This window comes from Lynx rufus, unplaced genomic scaffold, assembly GCF_022079265.1.
Source record: "Lynx rufus isolate CCGP_SWC_20201006 ecotype Redwood Valley unplaced genomic scaffold, mLynRuf1.p SCAF_17, whole genome shotgun sequence".
Lineage (NCBI taxonomy): Eukaryota > Metazoa > Chordata > Mammalia > Carnivora > Felidae > Lynx > Lynx rufus.
The window spans coordinates 42,219,721-42,240,580 of record NW_025814831.1 but is presented as its reverse complement, the minus strand read 5'-3'; the positions used below and the strand labels follow the sequence as shown (position 1 = coordinate 42,240,580).

General features: G+C 42.5%; 1 protein-coding gene and 1 non-coding gene across 2 annotated transcripts in view; one reads left to right on the top strand and one right to left on the bottom strand.

Annotated features, from left to right (window-relative positions):
• DAAM1 (dishevelled associated activator of morphogenesis 1) overlaps positions 1-20,860 on the top strand; it is a 175,349-nt gene that overhangs the window by 50,964 nt on the left and 103,525 nt on the right. The window contains 1 exon segment of the mRNA XM_047079568.1: positions 17,236-17,455. Coding sequence (XP_046935524.1) covers positions 17,273-17,455 — 183 coding nt within the window. The 5' untranslated portion in view covers positions 17,236-17,272.
• Positions 420-492, bottom strand: TRNAK-UUU (transfer RNA lysine (anticodon UUU)). Its single transcript has one exon. It is a non-coding gene; the product is annotated as a tRNA-Lys (tRNA).

The following is a 20,860-nucleotide window of genomic DNA, read 5'->3' as shown; positions in this document are numbered from 1 at the left end:
TGGAACTGTATTGATATATACAGTATTGTCTTCAGTAAATGGTTTGGTAGCTGCCTCTCCTTTTCTTCCCCCCATTCTAAATTCATTATAAGTTTAAAGGAAACAAAGTCACTGTTCGTATTGGTGTTTTACAGTTGAACAGATCGTTTTCATTTTGAGAACTAACAATCGCAGAGGTGGGTGTGGTAAAGTGGAAAAGTGCAGAAATTAAAGCAACTAAGGTCAGAGCATAGAGATTTGTTGACAGTGGACTGTGTTCTCAGGAGGAGACACGTAAGGATTCACAGTTTATCTCTTTTATTCATTGAGGTAACAAATGGATGTAAAGCACAATAAAAGTGGCTGGCATGTTGAAGAGGGTTGATAAATGAAAGTCATTTATTTTATTTTATTTATTTATTTATTTTAAGTAAACTCTATCCCTAACATGGGGCTTGAACTCATGACCCCGAGATCAAAAGTCTCATGCTCTACTGACTGAGCCAGCCAGGAGCCCCAAAAAGCCACTTAATTTTTATAAGATCTAATTACTTTCTAAACATTTGGAAACAGCTTGATAATCAAGGGGAAAAAAAAGTAGTCTAAGCCTATGTTTAAAAAAAAAAATGAGAAGGAACCGAGATGCAAACAAGTTTCCTTCCTTTTCCAATGTCCATTTTATTCTCTAGAATAGGAGCTACTTGATGGGTTTTTGTAGCTATTATTTTATCACAGGCTAGATACTTTGTTTCCATGCTTAAGTATATTCCTTTTACATTTATGATATATCATGTTTATACTGTAACTTGGAAACTTAATATACTTTAGACCTCTTAACAATAGAAAAGGTGTCCCTTTCTTTTTAATGGCTGTGTGGTATTTCACCATACAGAGGTACCCTAAATCATTTAACCAGTCTTATATTGATAGCTTCCCATATTTAGCCACTTGATGACTTTTGACTGTTTAACAATATTTGCAGAATATGAAATCCAAATATTAACCTCAGTCCAGCTACTGTAGGCTTCGTAAATGAGTCAAAGTAGTAATTTACAACAGAGCTTTTCTTGTTACCGCATTTAGAATAAATTTTGCAAGAGAAGCAAATGTCTAGTCTTCTTGAGTTATGCAATTAAGCAATTACTGTTCTCACCTAATTATATAGAAAATTACAGAGTTGGGTGGAGTGGGCACTGGCTAGTATCAGCTTCCTTCACACTTCCCCCTTGATGACTGTGGAATGGCTCTGTTTTTTGGCCTGAGTTTAAGTCACGAGTGTGGTAATCCATGTATAGTAATTAAAATTCAGTAAAGATCTTTCTTCACTATTTGTCTGGCTCATGCAGTTTCAGAATCATTTGTTAAGCTATGTGAATAACTTCCCAAGGATGTTTGTCACATGGAGAGAAATCACCAATGAGGAAACACTTTTTATTGTAGCTGCTGGTAGTTTCTATTTTGGTTGATTGTTAGCTTTATGAAAAGAGATGATATACATTCACCAGTTCACTTATTCAACGCACGTGTTCTCCTGTCCTTGGCAAAGCCTGCTAGCTCTCACAACTTATCCTATCTGTCTCCTCAATTGCTTTTATTATGCATAGGTTAGGCAGTTTTGAAGCCCATATTAAAAAAAAGGAAAACACTTTTTCTGACAGCACATGCCTCGACTTTGTGCTTCCTTAAGACTCTACCTTTGTATGACTTCTTAACTTTCAGGAATGGCATCATTATCCGGTTCTTCCAAGGTCATCTGGGATTTCTGGAAGTGACTTGGAACTCACTTGCCAAAGAGCCTATTAACTCAATAGGTATCAGATGGAGTTCCTTTAATCTTTGATATTTTCCCAAAGCTCGATAGGCATACCGCATTGACTGATGGTGGACCATTTGTTCAGACTTGGTCATCATTGTCCTATGGGCGCTGTGTACTCATTTTTTATTAACTTGCGAAGAGCTCAAAAAAATACATTTTACTTCCTCTTTGACAATGTATGCTTTCCAGTGTATGCTTCCAGTGCATTGCTTCCAAAGTAATGGTAACTGTGTTTCACTGGGACTGATACTAGTATACTGGAAATCATTTTGCAGTTCTGAGAATCATAGATTTCCTTTCCAGCTGTTTGCAATGAATATTTAGTGATATTTGAAGGAATTGGGTTTCAACTACATAAACTTTGGGAGATGTAGCAAGGAAATAATTAGTCTTAATCTCATAGGAATATTGTCAGCATTCAGACCTCAAGTTCATAAAATTCCTTGATAAAATCTTGGTCCAGGAAAGACCATCTCTTGCCTCTTATGAGTTCATACGATCACCATGTTTTCATTTGCTTCTGTAAGCAGTGTGGTGACTTAATGATTGATAAAGAGGACCCCACCTTTATTTTTATTTACTTATTTATTTTTGAATATAATTTATTATTAAGCTGGTTTCCATACAACCCCCAGTGCTCATCCCAACAAGTGCCCTCCTCAATGCCCATCACCCACTTTCCCTTCTCCCCCACCCCCCATCAACCCTCAGTTTGTTCTCAGTATCCAAGAGTCTCTAATGGTTTGCCTCCCTCCCTCTCTGTAACTTTTTTTTCCCCTTCCCCTCCCCCATAGTCTTCTGTTAAGTTTTTCAAGATCCACATATGAGTGAAAACATATGGTGTCTGTCTTTCTCTGACTGACTTATTTCACTTAGCATAATACCCTCCAGTTCCATCCACATTGCTGCAAATGGCCAGATTTCATTCTTTCTCATTGCCAGGTAGTATTCCATTGTATATATAAACCACATCTTCTTTATCCATTCGTCAGTTGATGGACATTTAGGCTCTTTCCATAATTTGGCTGTTGTTGAAAATGCTGCTATAAACATTGGGGTACATGTGCCCCTGTGCATCAGCACTCCTGTATTCCTTGGGTAAATTCCTCGCAGTGCCATTGCTGGGTCATAGGGTAGATCTATTTTTAATTTTTTGAGGAACCTCCACACCGTTTTCCAGAACGGCTGCACCAGTTTGCATTTCCACCAACAGTGCAAGAGGGTTCCCTTTCTTCCCATCCTCGCCAACATATATAGTCTCCTGATTTGTTCATTTTAGAGAGAACCCCACCTTTAAAGATGGAAACTTAGGAGCATGTACTTGGGAGAAAATTGCTGGAATCCAGCTTTAAGTTGTTGTAGTCAAACATTCAGTGCCCAAGTAAATGTGGATGATGCATACCTTTTTAAAATTACCTAAAATAGAGAAGAATTTTGAAAATTGTACTAAATTCATTTTTATAAAAATATAGTTTTTAAATATGTTTGATTGCATCTTAAGACTGTACCACAAGCTGGGGCGCTTGGGTGGCTCAGTCGGTTAAGTGACCAACTTAGGCTCAGGTCGTGATCTTGCCGTTCATGAGTTCGAGCCTTGCATTGGTCTCTGTGCTGGCAGTACAGAGCCTGGAGTCTGCTTCAGATTCTGTGTCTCTCTCTCAAAAATAAGCAAATGTTAGGGTGTCCGACTTTGACTCAGGTCATGATCTCATGGTTTGTGGGTTCGAGCCCTGTGTCAGGCTCTGTGCTGACAGCCTGGAGCCTGCTTTGGATTCTGTGTCTCCCTCTCTCTCTCTGCCCCTCCCCCGGCTCACACTCTGTCTCTCAAAAATAAATAAACATTAAAAAATATATAAAAATTAAAAATAATCATTAAAAATGTTTTAAAAAGAGTGTACCACATACTAAGTTTTATTCCATGTATGGGCATCCTTAAGCCTCTTTTCCTGGGCTGTATTTGTGATGCCCTTTGATTTCTGATCCACAATAGAAGTGTAATTGAAACAGAGCCAAATAAAAAGAAAAAAATAATAGAATCTCCCAACTTTTCTTCTAACTGGCCCTGTGACTATTTGAAGGCTTCAGGGAACCAGAAATTCTCCACTAATTGCCTCTTGGGATATGAAGAATTTAAGACCAAACAAAACATTTTTCTAAAGTTTGTCACATTGTCATCCCTGGGGCTTTAACACGTAGCCCTGGGAATATTCTTCCTCTTTGTTCATCAAGGTGGCATCTAGCATTACGTTGTAGTTTTTAGATTTGTTGGCTGACATAGAACGACTTGTAAATGGGCCATTTTGGTGGACCTACAAATCAATATGATATTGACAATGAATCTGCCTGCATTTTTGGGCATGGGTTTCGTGTATACACAGAGCAAGCTGTAATTTTAAAGGCTAATGAGTTATTCAGGTGTATACTTAGAGTTTTAATGGGGTTATTGAGAAGCTTGCAAACTTCCTAGTTTCAGTAGAATACTGTCTGGTGCACTTATAAGAAGAGTTCACTATCCAAGTATGAAACCATAGGTTCCAAAAACTTAGATGCACGTGGAAGTAATAGCCTCTATTTATCGAGCGTCTTCCATGTGCCAAGCATTTGGCTAAGTTTTGACCAACTTTACAGTTTATACCACCAATTCTGGAAGGATTTCTATGCATTCACATATATAGGTGTGTGTGTATTGTTACAAACACAGGGTTGTTTTTAGTTTTAACATAAATGGTGATACATATGTTTTGCTATGCAACTTGATTTCTTTTTTCTTCTTTTCCTCCTCTGAATATGTTAGATCTTTTTCATGTCAGTATTCATGGACCTAGGACATTCTTTGAACCTGGGCATAGGATTCTGTAGCACTGGTTCTCAAACTGACCTGCACATTGGAATTACCCTTGGAGTTTGGAAAAATACTCATGCCTGGGCCCCCAATACCAGAGATTCTGATATAATTGGTATGGAGTAAATAAAGCTTGGGCATCAGAGTATGAAAACCAGTGTCTTACGGCGCAGGGGCACAAACATTTATTAAAACATTCACCTATTGAAGGTCACTTAGACTGATTCTCTATTACCAATAGTGAATGGGTTTTCTATTACAGTGCTGTAGTGAACATCCTCGTTAATATATCTCTGTGCTCATGTGTAAGTATATCTATAGGTTAATCCCTATATATGGAATCTAGGAATCCTTAGATGTGGATCAAAGGGCCAGTACATTAAAAACAACAATAGATATTGCCATTTTGCACTCCACTGAGGCAATACAATTGACTTTCCCATCCATAGATTATTAGATTGCCCACTGTGGGGCTGAAGTTCTCCCCAACCTCACCCCCCGTTAAGAAAAAAATTTGTTCTGATTTTGGATGGTTGTATATCTAAGTGCTTATGGAGTTTCCTAACACGAAGGGAGACTGGGGAAATCCCACGTCAAAGTTTTATTTCTCTTGGTCCTTTTAGCGCTTTTTCTTTTGGAAATTAGTTTCAGAGGCTGACGTGACAAGGTAATGCCTTCACTTCTCATTTATTAGAGGGTATGTGTGTCTCTCATGAAGGGCTGGGGAAGTTCTGATTGAAGAGCAACACCTACCAGAGCCACACAACATCCCATACTGGTGGGGGCCAGAAGGCCTCTTTACTGCCTTATTTCTACACCTGAATTCGCATTCAATTGAAACTTTACCGGCATCTTTTCATAAGCCTCTCTTGAAGGTTTATTATGTAAAATTTGTAGTTAGAATTTTATGAAGGGCAGGGTCCTTCTTTCCAAGGGAGTTCCAGTTTTCATAATGTGACTCCATCATCTGTCCTTACAGTTTCTGGGTGGCTTCTCCCTGCCTTGTCATGCGCAGGACTCATTAGTAACAGCCTGAGCATAGGTGTGGTGCTGGCCTTGCCCAAAATGAACCCCTCTGAGCAGCAGGTGTTGTAGAGAGGCTCAGGATCTAGTCAACAACTCACCACACTGTAATTTTAAACCCAGGAATCACCATGGACTTAGCTTTCTATAAACATTTTTTACATTTGTAATGGCAAATGGTGGCTGTGTCCACACAGGTTCAGAATGACCTCTCTGAGGCAAAAGCGTGAAAGCCTGTGGCCGTGGCTGCTGACAGTCACGTTGTCCAGTTTGGTGACCAATTCAGTGATTTCCCTGGATAGACGAGATGCCTTCAGAGGTACAAAGTAGAATAATAAGTAGGTGAGGTCAGTGCCTGAGTGAAATGTGAAGGGGAATCAGGTCAGTATTGCCCATGTCAGCGTCCTTGCAGTGACTCAGTTGGGTGTGCTATGTGGTCGTTCTTGTATAAGTGGTTGGGTTGAAATACCAAATCTGTTGAATGCTTCAAAATATACAAGAAAGCTAAGACTTTTCAAAGTGCCTTTTCCCACACGGCCCCTAAAACTCTCAGAGAATTTCCCACAATTTGCAGATAAGCTGACTAACCTGCAGAGCCCTTGATTTAGTGATGACAACTGCCCTGTAGAGATTAAACCAGCCTCGTTCCAGGAATTTGTTCTGCTGATACACAGGAATGTCAGAGAAAGGAATCTGGTTAACACATTTCTACCAAACAGTAGTTAACAAATACAAATCCCCCTTCCAACTCTCTAAGGTAGTTCTCCGTTCCCTTTGTAATGTCCACTTAAAAGCCATCACACTTTTAGAGAGGACATAGGGTCTTGAAGCCTTTCCTCCGGTTCCTCCAGGAAAGAAGTGGGTGAGCTGCTCTTTGAACCTGGGTCAAGTCTCCACGGCTGCCTATGTCATGTTGTGTCTGTTCATTAGTTTTTCCCTCACTGAAAAGCACAGACATTTTCCATGAGAAGGATGGGGTTTCTTAATAGTTCCCAGAGAATGAGGCTAAGCTTAACCAAGAAAGTTTGTTCTACATGGTGTTTCATTTTCTCTTGCTGCAATTGTATGAATCTTGGCATGAAAGTAGTCAGAAGAACATGAACAGAAGAAGGTAATTAGTGAGGTTTAAATTTTCTTTCAGTAAACACGAACATATAAAGCCCTCCAGGCAAGGTTTTATTTCTTTATTTTCAGTCCAGGGAACTGTAGTTTCCCTAGGATGCCAGTGGACATTATTCTCCATAAAGGCCTGCACACAAGTGGAAGTTGTACCTACTTGGCAATAAAACGCCTTGATGAGAAAATGTTGTAGTATTTGGGAGGAGTAAGGTCGAGCAGCATCTGGTTTGGGGGCTGGGAGGGTTAGTAGCAGTACTCACTTTTCAAGGGACCATGTCTTATGGCCTCACTGGGAAGAGGGACTAGATACTACTTTGAGGATGGCATTGCGCGTCCTTGGCCCAGAGTACCTCTGGTTTATCTTCTCTAAGTCGTATTAGACTTTACTCCTAGATCTGGAAAGCACAGTTTTTCAAACTAAGTGTATATCTATTCAACCTCTTCTCTCTCAGGATTTGCCAGAATTATTTCAGTTGTGAGAAGGTTCCAAAAAATGAGTAGTAATCTACTTATTTTTAGGCAGTGTCTTTTAATGTCACTTAAATATTCTGTGTGGATCGCCCCAACGTGTTGGCTACTTGTTTGGAAAGGTCTGAAACCTAACACCCCTGAAGTGTGATCATCGTGGTGGGGAGGCATTTCAAGAGGCACCACATCTGCCTGCAGGGGTGAAGACTCTGACTTCAGGGGTTACTCAAGTAGGGTCAGCAGAGGACTGGAGCCACAGGGTACAGGCAGGTGTTGGTGCCCTGTAGGGTACTCGCGTTCTCCTCTGGTGACTGTGATGTCCTATTCTCCTATTCTTCCTGAAAGAGCTGCTAGGTGATTCAGGAAAGTTGCTTGTTTTACATGTTTGTTAAAGAACAAAACTTGGCCTCTTGGAAGAGTGAGAGCTTTGATGTGACAGAACTGGCCATTGAGTTGTAACTTCCTATGTTTGTGTAACCTCTCATTGAAATTTGTCCTTGCACATCTAAGTGGATCCCTTAGAGGCAGTGAAGATGGAAACCTAAAGGGAGAAAACGATTTGCATTTCTTTCGGCTTCAGCTTAAATCTGTTTATTGACTTAACTCACAGACTAGCAACAGGTCGGCAGGCCCAAGGGCACAGGCTGTCTGGCAAGGCTGTGCTTTCTTTGGTGGGGACTCCAATGACACTTTTGGTTTGGCTCTTCTCCCAGATGATCGAGACGAGATGTCCTGGCTTCCAGACTGGTTTCTGTCACGTGAACAACACAAACTCCTAACTCGAGAACCGTGTTGTATTGGCTTTAGGGATTTATGTCCCAAACCTGTGGTTAAAGTACTGAGTCATGACAGAAGAGTCATTGCCAGCTTTTTAGGGTGAGACCTGGAGGTCCCCCTCCTTTGCTCTTTACATGAAGAGCAGGTGTTTTCTGGCAGGAGTCTATGACTTGGGCTTGGAAGAAAGAATTATGTGCTGGTTGAGGCTTGGTCTGGCTTGAGGGTGTGCATGGACTTCGCTTGGGTTCCTTCCTTATTATCTAGGGAGGAAGAGGGGAAGGAATGGGACAGGTTCTGGCTTCCACTTTGCACCCCCCTCCCCCCACTGATGCAGAGAGGGCACACAGGAAGGAGTGTGTTTTGTGTGTACTGCCCTGTTTTAGGGTGCCTGGTGCCTATATTGTTTTCCTCTTGCATCAGGAAAGTCAGTGAGCTGAAGGGACTGACTACAGGGTGAATTTCCAAGACCCACTTCCAGAAGCGCCCCGTTCGAACATCCTTTTGGGACTTGAGTGTGTGGGAAGGGCTGGCCCTCCGCTGGACACACTGAGAAACGCCCTTTCCGTTTCCTGGTGGAGAGGATGTTGAAACTTGCGGGGAAAACACATCGCCTTTCAAACGTTTCTTCTGCAACCTTTAGACTGTATCCCATGATTTTTTTAAAGCTCCAAATAGTACTTGGCATCTGGTGTGTTTGGGAAATGAAACCAGACATGAGGAATGCGAGAGGGGAGAGAGATGGCCAAGGAAAGAAGCGAAGCAGTTTTTTCTTTTCACATTCTTCTTGATAAGAGAATTTGGGTTAACATTATCGTGCTGTTGAAACCAAAACTGCATGTCAGGGCCCATTGGAAAATTGCAAAATGTGGGGTAAACTGCATCTCTGAAAATAAGAGGTATGGCACTAAAATGGAGGGTTCCCCGGCCATTCTCTTTAAAGTTGCTCTTACGGTATAATTTTTTTTTTTTTTTTTTTTTTTGCTTGTCCCTCTTTTTAAGTCTGTGACATTGTTTCAGAAATTCCGGAGACCATTTACAATGAAGGAACAATGCCAGTATTTTAGTACTGAAATTATAATTGGAGAATTAAACGCAAAATACTGTCTTGATTAAAAAAATAGACGTGGGTTACGATATCGATATGAGTACATGCAGGAGCTCTCAACTGTCTGATCACGTTGGTGGCTGGCAGGAAATCATGGTCTCTCCTTGTCTCTCTTCCTCCAGCATCTAAGTTGCTTCCCCCGTGACCACTTTGGTTAGAGGACAACCGTGGTTACTTAGCCAGTGAGCGTATCCTTCGGTCTGGACAGCCATCTTACCAACGTGTGGCAAAAGTCCCTGATGAAGCAATTTGAAAGATGTATGCATGGGTGCAAATCTGTTTTGTCAACACTGCTTTCAAGTTTCCCCTATTTATTCGGTACAGATATTGACCTGCTTTGTGGAAAACAATGCTTACGTATCACATATGTGTTGTGACCTGGCATTATCAAAGGAGAGTGTTAGGGAGGGTCTTCTTGTGGACTGTAAGTTCTCCAATGTTTTAGATCATCCTGATCATCATCATCTATATTCCCCAAAATTTGGCCCTCATTTGTTGACTGTTACCATGTTGAGAGTCTTGTTTGTTTTGTTAAAGAGCAGTACAAATGACTTTGACTTCGAGCTAGGCCACAGATGGATTAAATTTCTTATTCTTTGCTAAGCAGAATGCACCTGCTCCAGAATCTTAAGTAGCTTTTTAATTGCTTCCTTGTGCGTGGCATAGCAATAGTCATCTGTAATGTTATAGATGGATTGCATTTTGGATGTCGCAGAAGTGACTTCTTCCCCTCTGCAACGATGCCAGAAGCTGAGATTAGAAGATGTGTTCTGGTTGAGGGCCCAGCTGTCATGGTGGAATTAGTCCTTTCCCTCAGGCTGATCTGATTAAAAAGGGGCCAAGATGTGGAAACACAGGTCCCAGGTTTCAGTAACTCTGTATTCCCTCTTCACTGGACAGAGTTAGCAGCTTCGCCGCTCCCTAAATGTCCCCACTAGTCTGTGGTCTCCCTGAGTCTGTGGACTTTCTTCATCTGTGTCTATAGCACCTAATGCTGTGTCTGGCTTCTTGAGGTTCAGCTATGACAGGTGAAGAAGTGAATACTTTCTCGGGCGAGGTGTTCATTGAATGTAAGGAATGGGGAAAAGTCTAAAAGATTCTCAGTGGGTCTGTTTCCCATGGATCTTACTTTTGAGGCTGGGTGGAAAAAACAAGCATGAGCTAATTCAGCCAGAAAGAAGCTCCTTGCTTGAGGGAAGCTGCAAATACCCAGAGGATGAAGTCTGTTTGTGAGGCTACTGCCAGCATCAGAAAGCTTGACAAGTGGCTAAGGAGCACTTGGTGATCTGGTTGACTTTAAATGTCTTGGCATTTGTGAAAAAGAGATCTGCAGGCAACTGTGGGAAGAACACCCAGTCACACAATCCTGAAGTTCAGAAACAAGCCATCTGTTCACTTAGGCATTTATGCTTTTGCATTCAACAAACATGTATTGAGAATATACCATGTGCCAGAGACTGAATGAAGCATAGTCCCTGTCTTCAAGATCTCATAGTCTGGTGGGGGAAACAGACGTGAATTAAAAAAAAAAAAAATCCAGACAACCAAAAAACACTCAACTATACACACACACACACACACACACACACTCACACACACACATACTGCTTGGGATGTGGAAAGAAACGTGCGACCATCTCTGGAAAACTTAAGGCCCATTAAAACATTGAGTGGGTTTTGAATGGTCAGTGGAACACACTTAGGTTCATAAGGAAAAGAGCACCTTAGGCTGAGAGAACTGTGGATGTGTGGGCTCAGAAGTGACTCCTGTGAAGGTCTGATTACTTCGTGCACGTGGGGGGGGGGGCACATGGATGGACAGTGCTCATGGTACTGGGAGACAAGGATAGACAATAAGTAGCCAAGGACTAGACCACGGAGGGTCTTATGGTCCCGGCCGGAAGCTGTACTGTATCCAGGAGACACGACAGAAGTCGTGATTGAGTGACACAATCACATTTATGATGTTCCCAGAATAAACCCCAGACTCCTCACTCTGGTGTACGAGTCCCTGGAGTCTGGGCCTCTCCCCTCTCCAGCTTCTTCTCTCTTAACACTGTCATTACTCACTATGCCCCAGCCATACTTGTCTTCTTCCCTGATCCAGATGTGCCAAGTTGCCCACCTGCTCTGGGCTTCTGCACACACTCCTCCCACCTGGAATCATCTGCCTCCAACACTTTGCAGGACTGGTCCCATTCATCCATTAGGTCTTAGCTTAAATGCCCTCTCTCTGGAGAGGTTGTCCCGATCACACTATTGAAAGTTGCTGTCTCCACCACCACCATCACCACCATTTTCTTTCACTTGCTTCTTGCATCCCCTGTAACCCTAACCAAAATTAATATAGTTTACTTGATTTTTTTTTCATGCCTTTCCCAAAACATCTTTTCTAAAACTCCCTGAAGGGCACATCATCTCATTTTCATCTCTGTTTCCTCAGTGCCTAGAACAGTGCTTGGCACGTAATTAGCATGCAATTAATTCCACCCCCCCCCACAGGTGTTTTTTTTTTTTAAGTAAACACCCAACGTGGGGCTTGAATTTATGACCGCGAGATCAAGAGTCATGTGCTCTTCCAAATGAGCCAGCCAGACACCTCAGTACTCAACAAAATTTTGACTTAATGAATTAAATGATGAATACGATGAACTAGGGCAGCTGTTGGTGACCTTCAACCCCTGGGCCTCCATGCACACACCACCTATTTTTATATGGCCCATGAGCTCAGAATAGTTTTCACATTTTTAAATAATAAAACAAATTTTGAAAGAGAATATTCTGCGACATGAGAAAGTTCTGTGAAGTTCAGATTTCAGTGTCCATGGTGAAGTTGTATTGGCATATAGGCATGCCCATTTTTTACAGATGTCTGTGGCTGCTTTCAGAATAAAATGGCAGGGTTGACTAGTTGTGATAGAGGCTTAAGAGCCCACAAAGCTAAAAATATTTACTATCTGGTCCTTTACAGAAAAGGTTTGTCAGCCCCTAAACTGGAGAACCACAGGTTAAGGAGAAGAGTTACGAACTGTTGTAATTATACAGATGAGAGATAAGGGGAGGCTGAACTAAGGTCATGGCCTTGAGGTTGGAGAGGGTGGGGATTGGATTCCCATTGGATTAAGCACTCAGGTTCCCTGACCATTGCCAAGCTTCCCTGCCCCACTCTGAACCAGTTAGGCTTCTTCCAGTCAACATCCCTTTACGTTCTACAGCAAAGCAAGTCCCTCCCCAACTTCTCTCTTCCTAACTTCCCCACTCCCTCCCAAGTCTCCCTTTCAGTCTGATATGTGAAATGAGGATGATAAAATGAAGTGTTGGGTGGGGATGTGCTTCGTAAAATTACATACACAGCTGTTGGGATTGCTCATTAGCGAAGTGCCAGGGCGGTTAAGGAGGGCTGACCAGAAGTGTCTACTGCCACTGAGGGATCATAGGATGATTACTTATGCTTCCACTTTGGTCTATATCTAGGAATCTAGTCTCTTAACAGTGAGTTCCAAGTATGTGTATTAAAAATGGCAGCCTGGGGGCGCCTGGTGGCTCAGTTGATTAAGCCGCTGACTTCGGCTTAGGTCATGATCTCACGGTTTCAGAGTTTGAGCCCCGCTGTGCTGACAGCTCAGGGCCTGGAGCCTGCTTCGGATTCTATGTCTCCCTCTCTCTCTGCCCCTCTCCTGCTCACACTCTGTCTTTCTCTCTCTCTCAAAAATAAACATAGAAAAAAATGGCAGCCTGTTGGAAGTCTCAAAGCTTTGCCATCATCTACAGTTTAAGGATGGGTTTAATGGAAGACCTTGTATTTGGTGTCACACACAGGAGCCAGCATAAAAACTTGGCTTTTGGGCGTTCGTGAGGCTTTTAAACACAAATCACCTGTCAAAGGCAATATTTTGGTCCTTATTAAAATGATTTCAATTAGGTTCTTAAACGTAATAGACTCTGTATCTTATCACCCATCTTAGAATCTAGCCAAGACCCTCATTTTGTGTTTGTTTATAGAACTGCTGGCTTAAAGAAAAAAAGACTTAAATGCTTTGGGCTGATTTTTAGATCTCTGTGTTTCTTGTGCACACCCTCCCCCCCCTCAATACAGCCAGAATGTAATAAAACTTGGGTTTAAGTGAAACAACCTATAAAGTACAAAAGTAAAGTTGCTCTCTATTCATTTCCCAAATACTTGGGTCGTGCTCCTATGTGTGTGAGGCACTAAGTGACACAAGCTGTGGGCACTTTTTCTCATGGAGTTGACTCTTCAATAGGGGAAGTAAGACCCAGACCACAAATTACCATAAGTGTTGGCTCTGCCTCATAAGGGTCACAACATGCTAAGAGGGCCCAGACCACATTCAATGGGATAGGTTAGCAAGACTGCCTGGAAATAAACTTGAAAGCTAAGCATGGACCATATGACCTTCCATGAGCTGGGTCTTGCCCGTTTTTTGTTTTTTTGTTTTTGTTTTCTCCCGTCTTAGAGTAGCGTGAATGCTGCCTCCTTACCCCCATACGGAGGTGCTTAGTCATGCAGACCTTGACACTAATTCCTGAACGGTCTCTTCAGTATACTTACTGACAGTTGAGTGACAGGGTGTGCAGGACTCTGGCCTGGCTGCTGAGGGGGACACGGCTGGGTCCTGAGGACATACATCGGAGACAGACATTCACAGTTGTCTTTTAGTGAACTAAGTCTGAACTCCCATCTCCTCGTGTACATCAGTGGTATTTCTCCTTCCCCATGCTGGTTAACAAAGAATACAAGAATTGCACTCTTAGAGAAATTCTTCTAGCATTTTGCCATTGCTGAAATAGTTGTACTCTATTTTACAAAAATACATTGCTAACAGATTGGAGGGAAGCAACTCATCCTTCGCCTCAGATAGTTTCGACACTGGTGTATAGATCACCATAACTTGGATATTTTTGATAAGAACATTTTTGCATACACATTCCCCTCCTTCCATCTGTCATATAAACAAATGATCATACAGTTGTTTTTTTTTTTTTAAATCTCATTTTCATTTGATTGTGAAAGTAGTATGTCTTCATTGTGACAACAACTTGGGAAAGTACAAAGAAATTTTTTGGTGTTTTTGACACAAGCTTACTGTTGGCTCACATTGTGCTGTTTCTCTTATCCTTTTTTCCTTTTATCTTTGTCAACACGCTCCCATCCTGACAGCTCATATATGTACACTTGTTCGTACATAAATGGGACACTGGATACCTATTCTTTATTTTACATATAAAATGCGCATGTCATTAAATATTCTTTTAGAGAGGACTGCTTGGTCATCTGTCATCTAGTTATACCATGATTAACCTTTTCATATAGTCTCCTATAACTAGAACTTATTTTATGCCTTTGTTTATTGGTTATTAGGTAACGCTTTGAAAATTGTTGTGACCACATTTTTGATAGTATCTCAGAATATTCCATTGGGATATATTTCTAGGAGTAGAAATACTTCAAGTCAAAAGTATGAGTGAAAGGCATCAGTAAACTGCCCTTCAGGAACGTTGAAACAAATTTCAGTTTTCACCAGCCGTGGATGGGCTCACCATGCTAAGTACTGTCAGTGTGGGTGCTGGCAGGATGGGAGCGTGTTGACAAAGATAAAGGCAGAAGGAATGAGCAGACCACTGGGATGGAAGAAGAGAGGAGCGTGGGATGTGAATGGGGCGTGGAAAATGGTCTGTTGGCTAAAGTGAAAGATACTTTCAAGGAAATAGGAAAGACAGAGAAGTTGAGTTGGATCTGATTTGATGGAGCACTGAAAGCCAGTTTAGGTTGGTATCGGAGAGACGTCAGTGGGTTTTGATCAGGAAGATGAGAGCCCCAGGGTTTTGCTGTGGGAAGGCTGTGTTATATAACATAAGCTGTGCCACACCACTGCTCATTCCCTATGTACTCCATGCCCCTTCCCACCCCATGCCTTTGCTTGCGCTGTTCCTTCTGCCAAAATGCCCTGCTTTCCATAATCTATTGAAGCTCCACTCATCCATCAGGGACCATACCCACATTCTCCCCTATGTACTTCCTGCTCGATTACGTAGCATCCACTGGTATAATATACCATATTGCCTTTTTATAACTGTTTGGTGTACTATTCTCTCCCACCAGATTATAATCTCCTAGTGACCCATTTCCTTTATGTATCCTTCAGTGCTTATAGTGCCTGGTATATAAGAAGTATTAACACACATCTGCCAAAGGAATCCCAGGCACTGCACATGTCTCCTATGACATTGAACAAGTACACTTTAGGCCAGGAGATATATGCTTCAACAGTTTGGGATATTGGATGTCTCGGCCAAGTTGTTATTCCAGAGCCAGTTGGAGTATCACATAGGGCTACATGAGGGACAACCTGCTCTTAACATTTACCTTCCCTTCCCTCTAAAGACTTCTAGTCACTGGCTTTTAGAGACCACCATCCCTTAAGTGAGCGAGATCTTGACTCCAGAAGTGTTTGTAAATCATAGTTATTTATGAAAACTTCTACTGGAGCTTGTAATGTTGTATGAGATTGGTTTTGTAAAAGCCAGTATGGCATCGTGTTGTACGTATCATTCTTTGATTTGCTTTTTCCAATTGACAGTGTAACTTTGGAATTTTCCCAAGGCAATACATATAATTACAAAAAACGATATAATAATTAAAAATGTGTTTTTTAAAAATTTCTTTTAATGTTTATTTATTTTGAGAGAGAAAGAGAGCACGAGCAGGGGAGGGGCAGAGAGAGAGGGAGATGCAGAATCCAAAGCAGGCTCCAGGCTGTGAGCTGTCAACATGGAGCCTAACGTGGGGCTCGAACTCAGGAATCGCAACGTGAGGTTATGACCTGAGCCACAGTTGGACACTTAACTGACTGAGCCACCCAGGTGCCCCTAAAAATGTATTTTTATGGTAAAAATTCAAATTCAAGGGACACCTGGGTGGCTCAGTCGATTAAGCGTCTGACTTCAGCTCAGGTCATGATCTCACAGTTCATGGGTTCAAGCCCCGTGTCAGGCTGTGTGCTGACAGTTCAGAGCCTGAAGCTTGCTTTGGATTCTGTGTCTCCCTCTCTCTCTCTGCCCCTCCCCTGCTTGCACTGTCTCAAAAATAAATAAACATTAAAAAAAATTCAAATTCAAAAGGGTACCAAATGAAAAAGAATAGTTCTCCAATCCCCTGTTTTTATTTTAGAGGTTAGTGCTATTTGCCCTTTCTTACTTATATTCATAAAAACATATATGCATTCTTTAAAACATGTAATCCTGTAATACGTACAGTATATCATAAAGTATCTTGAACATGTTTTCATATCTACATATACAGATGCCATGTTGTTTTTAAATGAGTGCATAGTATTCTGTTATGTGAATATACTATGACTATCTCTGTATTGGTGAACTCCTTTGATCTTTTCTGTTTGGAAAGCTCATGTGAAATCACTCTTCGTTTGTTATGAATTTAAATTATTCAACATGATAAACATGAACTGAGTGCCTCCTTCCTTCCTGGCACTGTGCAGGGCACTAGGGCCAACAAGGTGTTTGATGGTCAGTCCCTTCCCCTGACTTGAAGTTATTGGCTGTCTAACAGGACAATACTCTCTTAACGAACTTAGAATATGATATGAGCTGGAATGGGTAGATATGCCTTAGCATACATATTAATTCTCCTTTGGGAAGGTGAAAAAGAGGACGTTGGCATCAAACTTTAAAGGATAAGAGATCCTGGATTCCTAAGGGGTGAGGAAGAGAAGGTCATTCTTTCAGGGGATGTTAAAGAACAAGATGGGTTGGCAAGAAAGAGCATGTGATAGGCAAAGAATGGCCAGTAGCCCAGTGCGACTGGGGCATGTGCCGTGGTGTGGAGGGGGAGAATTGCACTGTTGGTTCAGCAGTTGGTCACAGGAAACATTCAACAAGTGAATAGAAGGATGTGCTCTTTGTCTAACTGAACTCCAAACCATCTTGGGATTGTCCTCTTTATGCCCTGCAGGCTATCAACTGCCTCCAGGGCAGAGGGTCTTTCTTGAATTGGTCTGGCTTTTAAAAAAAAAAAAAATCTTTTATCCATTTTTGCACCTTTAACCATGTCATGTCTTGTTTTTGCAGAGTTTAGTCACTTCAAGAAATAGAACAGAAATCCGCCATGGCCCCAAGGAAGAGAGGTGGACGGGGGATTTCATTCATCTTTTGCTGTTTCCGAAATAATGATCACCCGGAAATCACCTATCGGCTGCGAAACGATAGCAACTTTGCGCTTCAGACCATGGAGCCAGCATTACCCATGCCCCCTGTGGAGGAGCTGGATGTCATGTTCACTGAACTTGTGGTGAGTCTCCAACTTGCTTCCTGCCGGTGGTTGGGAGCCAGGAGGAAGAGGAGAGGGTGTGCCTGGTTTCGTTTGGTTAGCCATGGGCTCGCCCTTCTTCAGTGCAATGACCCCTTTGTATTGGCACCCCAGCTGTGGGCACTGAGCCTCTGGAGGAAGAGAAAGAAGAAGGTAGCTTTACTACATCAGAGGGCTTTGCTTTAAGTGAAGGGATTTAGGCCCTTAGATCTTCGAATATGTGGCCGAATCACATCCCAAGTTGCTTCTCCTGTTCCCCTCCATCCCAGCGTGAGTGTATACCTGTGTCCTCTGCCTCACAGCCCCCCAATTCTCTAATGCTTTCTCCACCCCTACTCTCAGTGTGCTGTATGAATGTCTTCTTAACAGTTAGTCCTACTCCTCTTCCTGTCCCAGATCCTTTGATGAAAGCCATTATTACTTAAGGCAGTTAATTATTTAGCCTAATGATCAGACTGTAGTAATAAGTGTTGTGGGAAGCTTTTCATGGATCCTGTCATATTTTAGAATCCACTGTACTGAAGTGAGAGAGATATCTGGTGTAGGACCTCTTCTCAAAAGATGTAAATGATCTCTTCAGCTTAGCTTTTTAGGTACCTCTGAAGTAGTGTTTCTTTCCATTCCATGTTACAGAGGTATATTATGGCATAGTTCAAAGAGTCCTGGCATGTGGATTAGGAAGACGTTGGTTCAAGTTACTATTCTGAATTTATTATCTGTGTAAGTATGGAAGAAGCATATGAGCCTGTTTTCTGGAAAGTGAGAAAAAAAATAAGTCCTCCTTCTAGTGTGATGTAGTGTCGAAGTGAGAGTAACACATAGTGGGAATGGCCCAGTGCCTGGCCCTCATTGGGTGCTCAATAAATGTTACATGAGTACTCTATCCTCCCTCGATCATTGCCGGCATTTTGTAATGGAGTTAGTTCTAATCGGACGAATCAGACCATTTGTATCATTCAACAGATACTCGAGAGTGCTATCATTTTGCATGGCTCTTAGGTCAGAAAGTAATGTAGGCTGTGTTACTGCCCTCCAGGGGTAATATCTGAAGCGATCAGTCCACTCCAGCGCTTCCAGAACAGAATTTACCTATAGACTTACCCTATAAGATAAGGCAATATGAGAGTATTACCAAGCCTGTTACCAACCAGAATTGGTTGGGAAAAAGAAGAGATGGCTGTTGGCAGCATGTTTGTATTTTACGATGTTGATGAATATTTTTGGTGTTTAAGGAATCTCTCCCCTCTCCCACCTCTGCATGCAGAGATTATGTTCTAGGTGTTAATGGGGAGGTTCGAAGTGGGAAACTGGAACCTTCTCTGAAACAGCTGACAGTTTCAGTAGCAAAAGGGGATTGATAAAAAAGTACAATGCCACTAGAGGAAGAAGCACAACCCACCTCTGCATGGTGTGTAGATGTGTTGTGAGGTATAGGACGGTGATGAGGAGGGTGGTCAAGGAAGACGTTCTGGAGGATGTGAGCTGTGAGTGATTGAAGGTAATAAGGGAAGTGGAGGGGATCGGTGTCAATGGCTGTCTCAGTCATCTCAGCTAGTTCATCCTGTGACGGTTACAAACTGCAACGGCTTATCCCTTGCTAATGCTGCATGTCCCTTGTGGGTCACGTGTGGTTTTGTTCCTCACCATCTTTCATCCAAGACCCAGGCCTGATGGAAGAGTAAGGAGGGACATGGCAAACTGCTAGTAGGCTCTAAGCTTATGCTTGGAAATGGCATGTGGCACTTCTGCCCACATTTCTTTGGCAGGTGAAAATCACGTGGCCACTCCTGAGATCACAGGGGAAGGATGAATCATCCTTCTGTAGAGACTGGCACCACAAGTTGCATGGACAATCCTGAGGTCACTCGGGCAGTGGAGGACATACAGTCCTCTTCCAGGGAGAGGCAGTGAATCATCTACCACGATGGCTATCAGGAAGGGCAATAATGTATTCACGGGCTTGGTTTTATTTCCCACGTAAAGTATTTTATGACCCAGTATGTGATCTATCTTGGGGAATGTTCCACGTGCACTCGAGAAGAATGTGTATTTTGCTGCTCTTGGATGAGAAGTTCTGAATGTATCTGTCAAGTCCATCTGGTCCAGTGTATCCCATTTAAAGTATTTGAAAACACAAAGCCCACCTAAGGAGATAGATGTTGCTGATAGATGAGGGCCCACTTGGTGGTAGTTGGAGCTGGTGGGCAGAGTTAGTACCCTCACAGCCTCTACATCCACTGTCTTTTCAATTGTGCTCTATCAGACTCCCCAGATGAGACCTAAGCCAGAGCCTGTGGGGTGGCAGCTCCATGTACATCTTGAAGGCAGCTCATTGTTCTGTATTCATAAGGGAGAAAATTCCACTCCTCTGCCTTATTGATGTCTTTATTCTGTGTGGAAATTGCCTACAGCTGTTAGTTGTTAAAAAGCCAATGCCAAACCAGAACTTTAAGCCGAAACCATTGGAAAACAAATTATATTGAGGTTTGTATCTGTCCCGGTGAGTGACGGATGGATTTCTGTCCACTCCTTACTTCAGGGACTTAGACCACAAACCCATCCAATGGCCAGGGGTGTGCTGGGGCAAGAGAGGTGGGCTCAGAGCCATGGGAAACCTCTGTGGGTTCTCTTGAGTGTTTGCAGAAGCGCTTCTGCCTCTGCCCGTGCACAGGATAGGGAGGCCAGGTGGGGAACGGGAGCGTGCTTGGCCTGTGGAGTCAGACTGCTCTGCAACCCGGGGTGACTGCCTTTAAGACGGTTTCTATTGGAGTTTAAGTTTATTGCCTTGCCTATACAATGGGGACAATACCGTCTCTCTGATAGGATTGGTATAAAGAAGATAACTTCTTTAAAAAGGGGGGCACCTCTTAGGTGCTTTATAACCCACATCTTAGTGCAATGAGAAGGATGGGAGATAAGTATTTCCTGGGCACAACACCCTAAGCACATATCCCAGGTTTTTCCTTTTCTTGAAAGCTAATCTGCCCGCTGTGAGTGAGCCAGTGTGGGTCCTAACTTGCAGGGCATTTTACCTCTGTATCTGTTGGAAAGCATCTCATCACAGCCGGTTGGTGTCAGCTAGTTTCCTTGGCCTCTTCTGATGACACACTCATTTAATGTTTTTAAATGAGCGGTACCAAATAGGTTGCCTTCAGAATTGCTTGCTGCAACCTTATCATCTCATAAATAAAGCAAGCCTGAGCGGGAGGTCAGCCACGGGAATCTGTAAGGACGGTGGGCCGTGAGGAGTGCCTGCCATACCATAGGCAATGGAACCAGACTCGTTCCAATTTCAGGATGTAGTGGTTCCTGGGGGTCCCAGTCCAAAACCCTGCCGGTTTTTTTTCCCTAACAGCTTTATTGAGATATAACTCACAGACTATAATC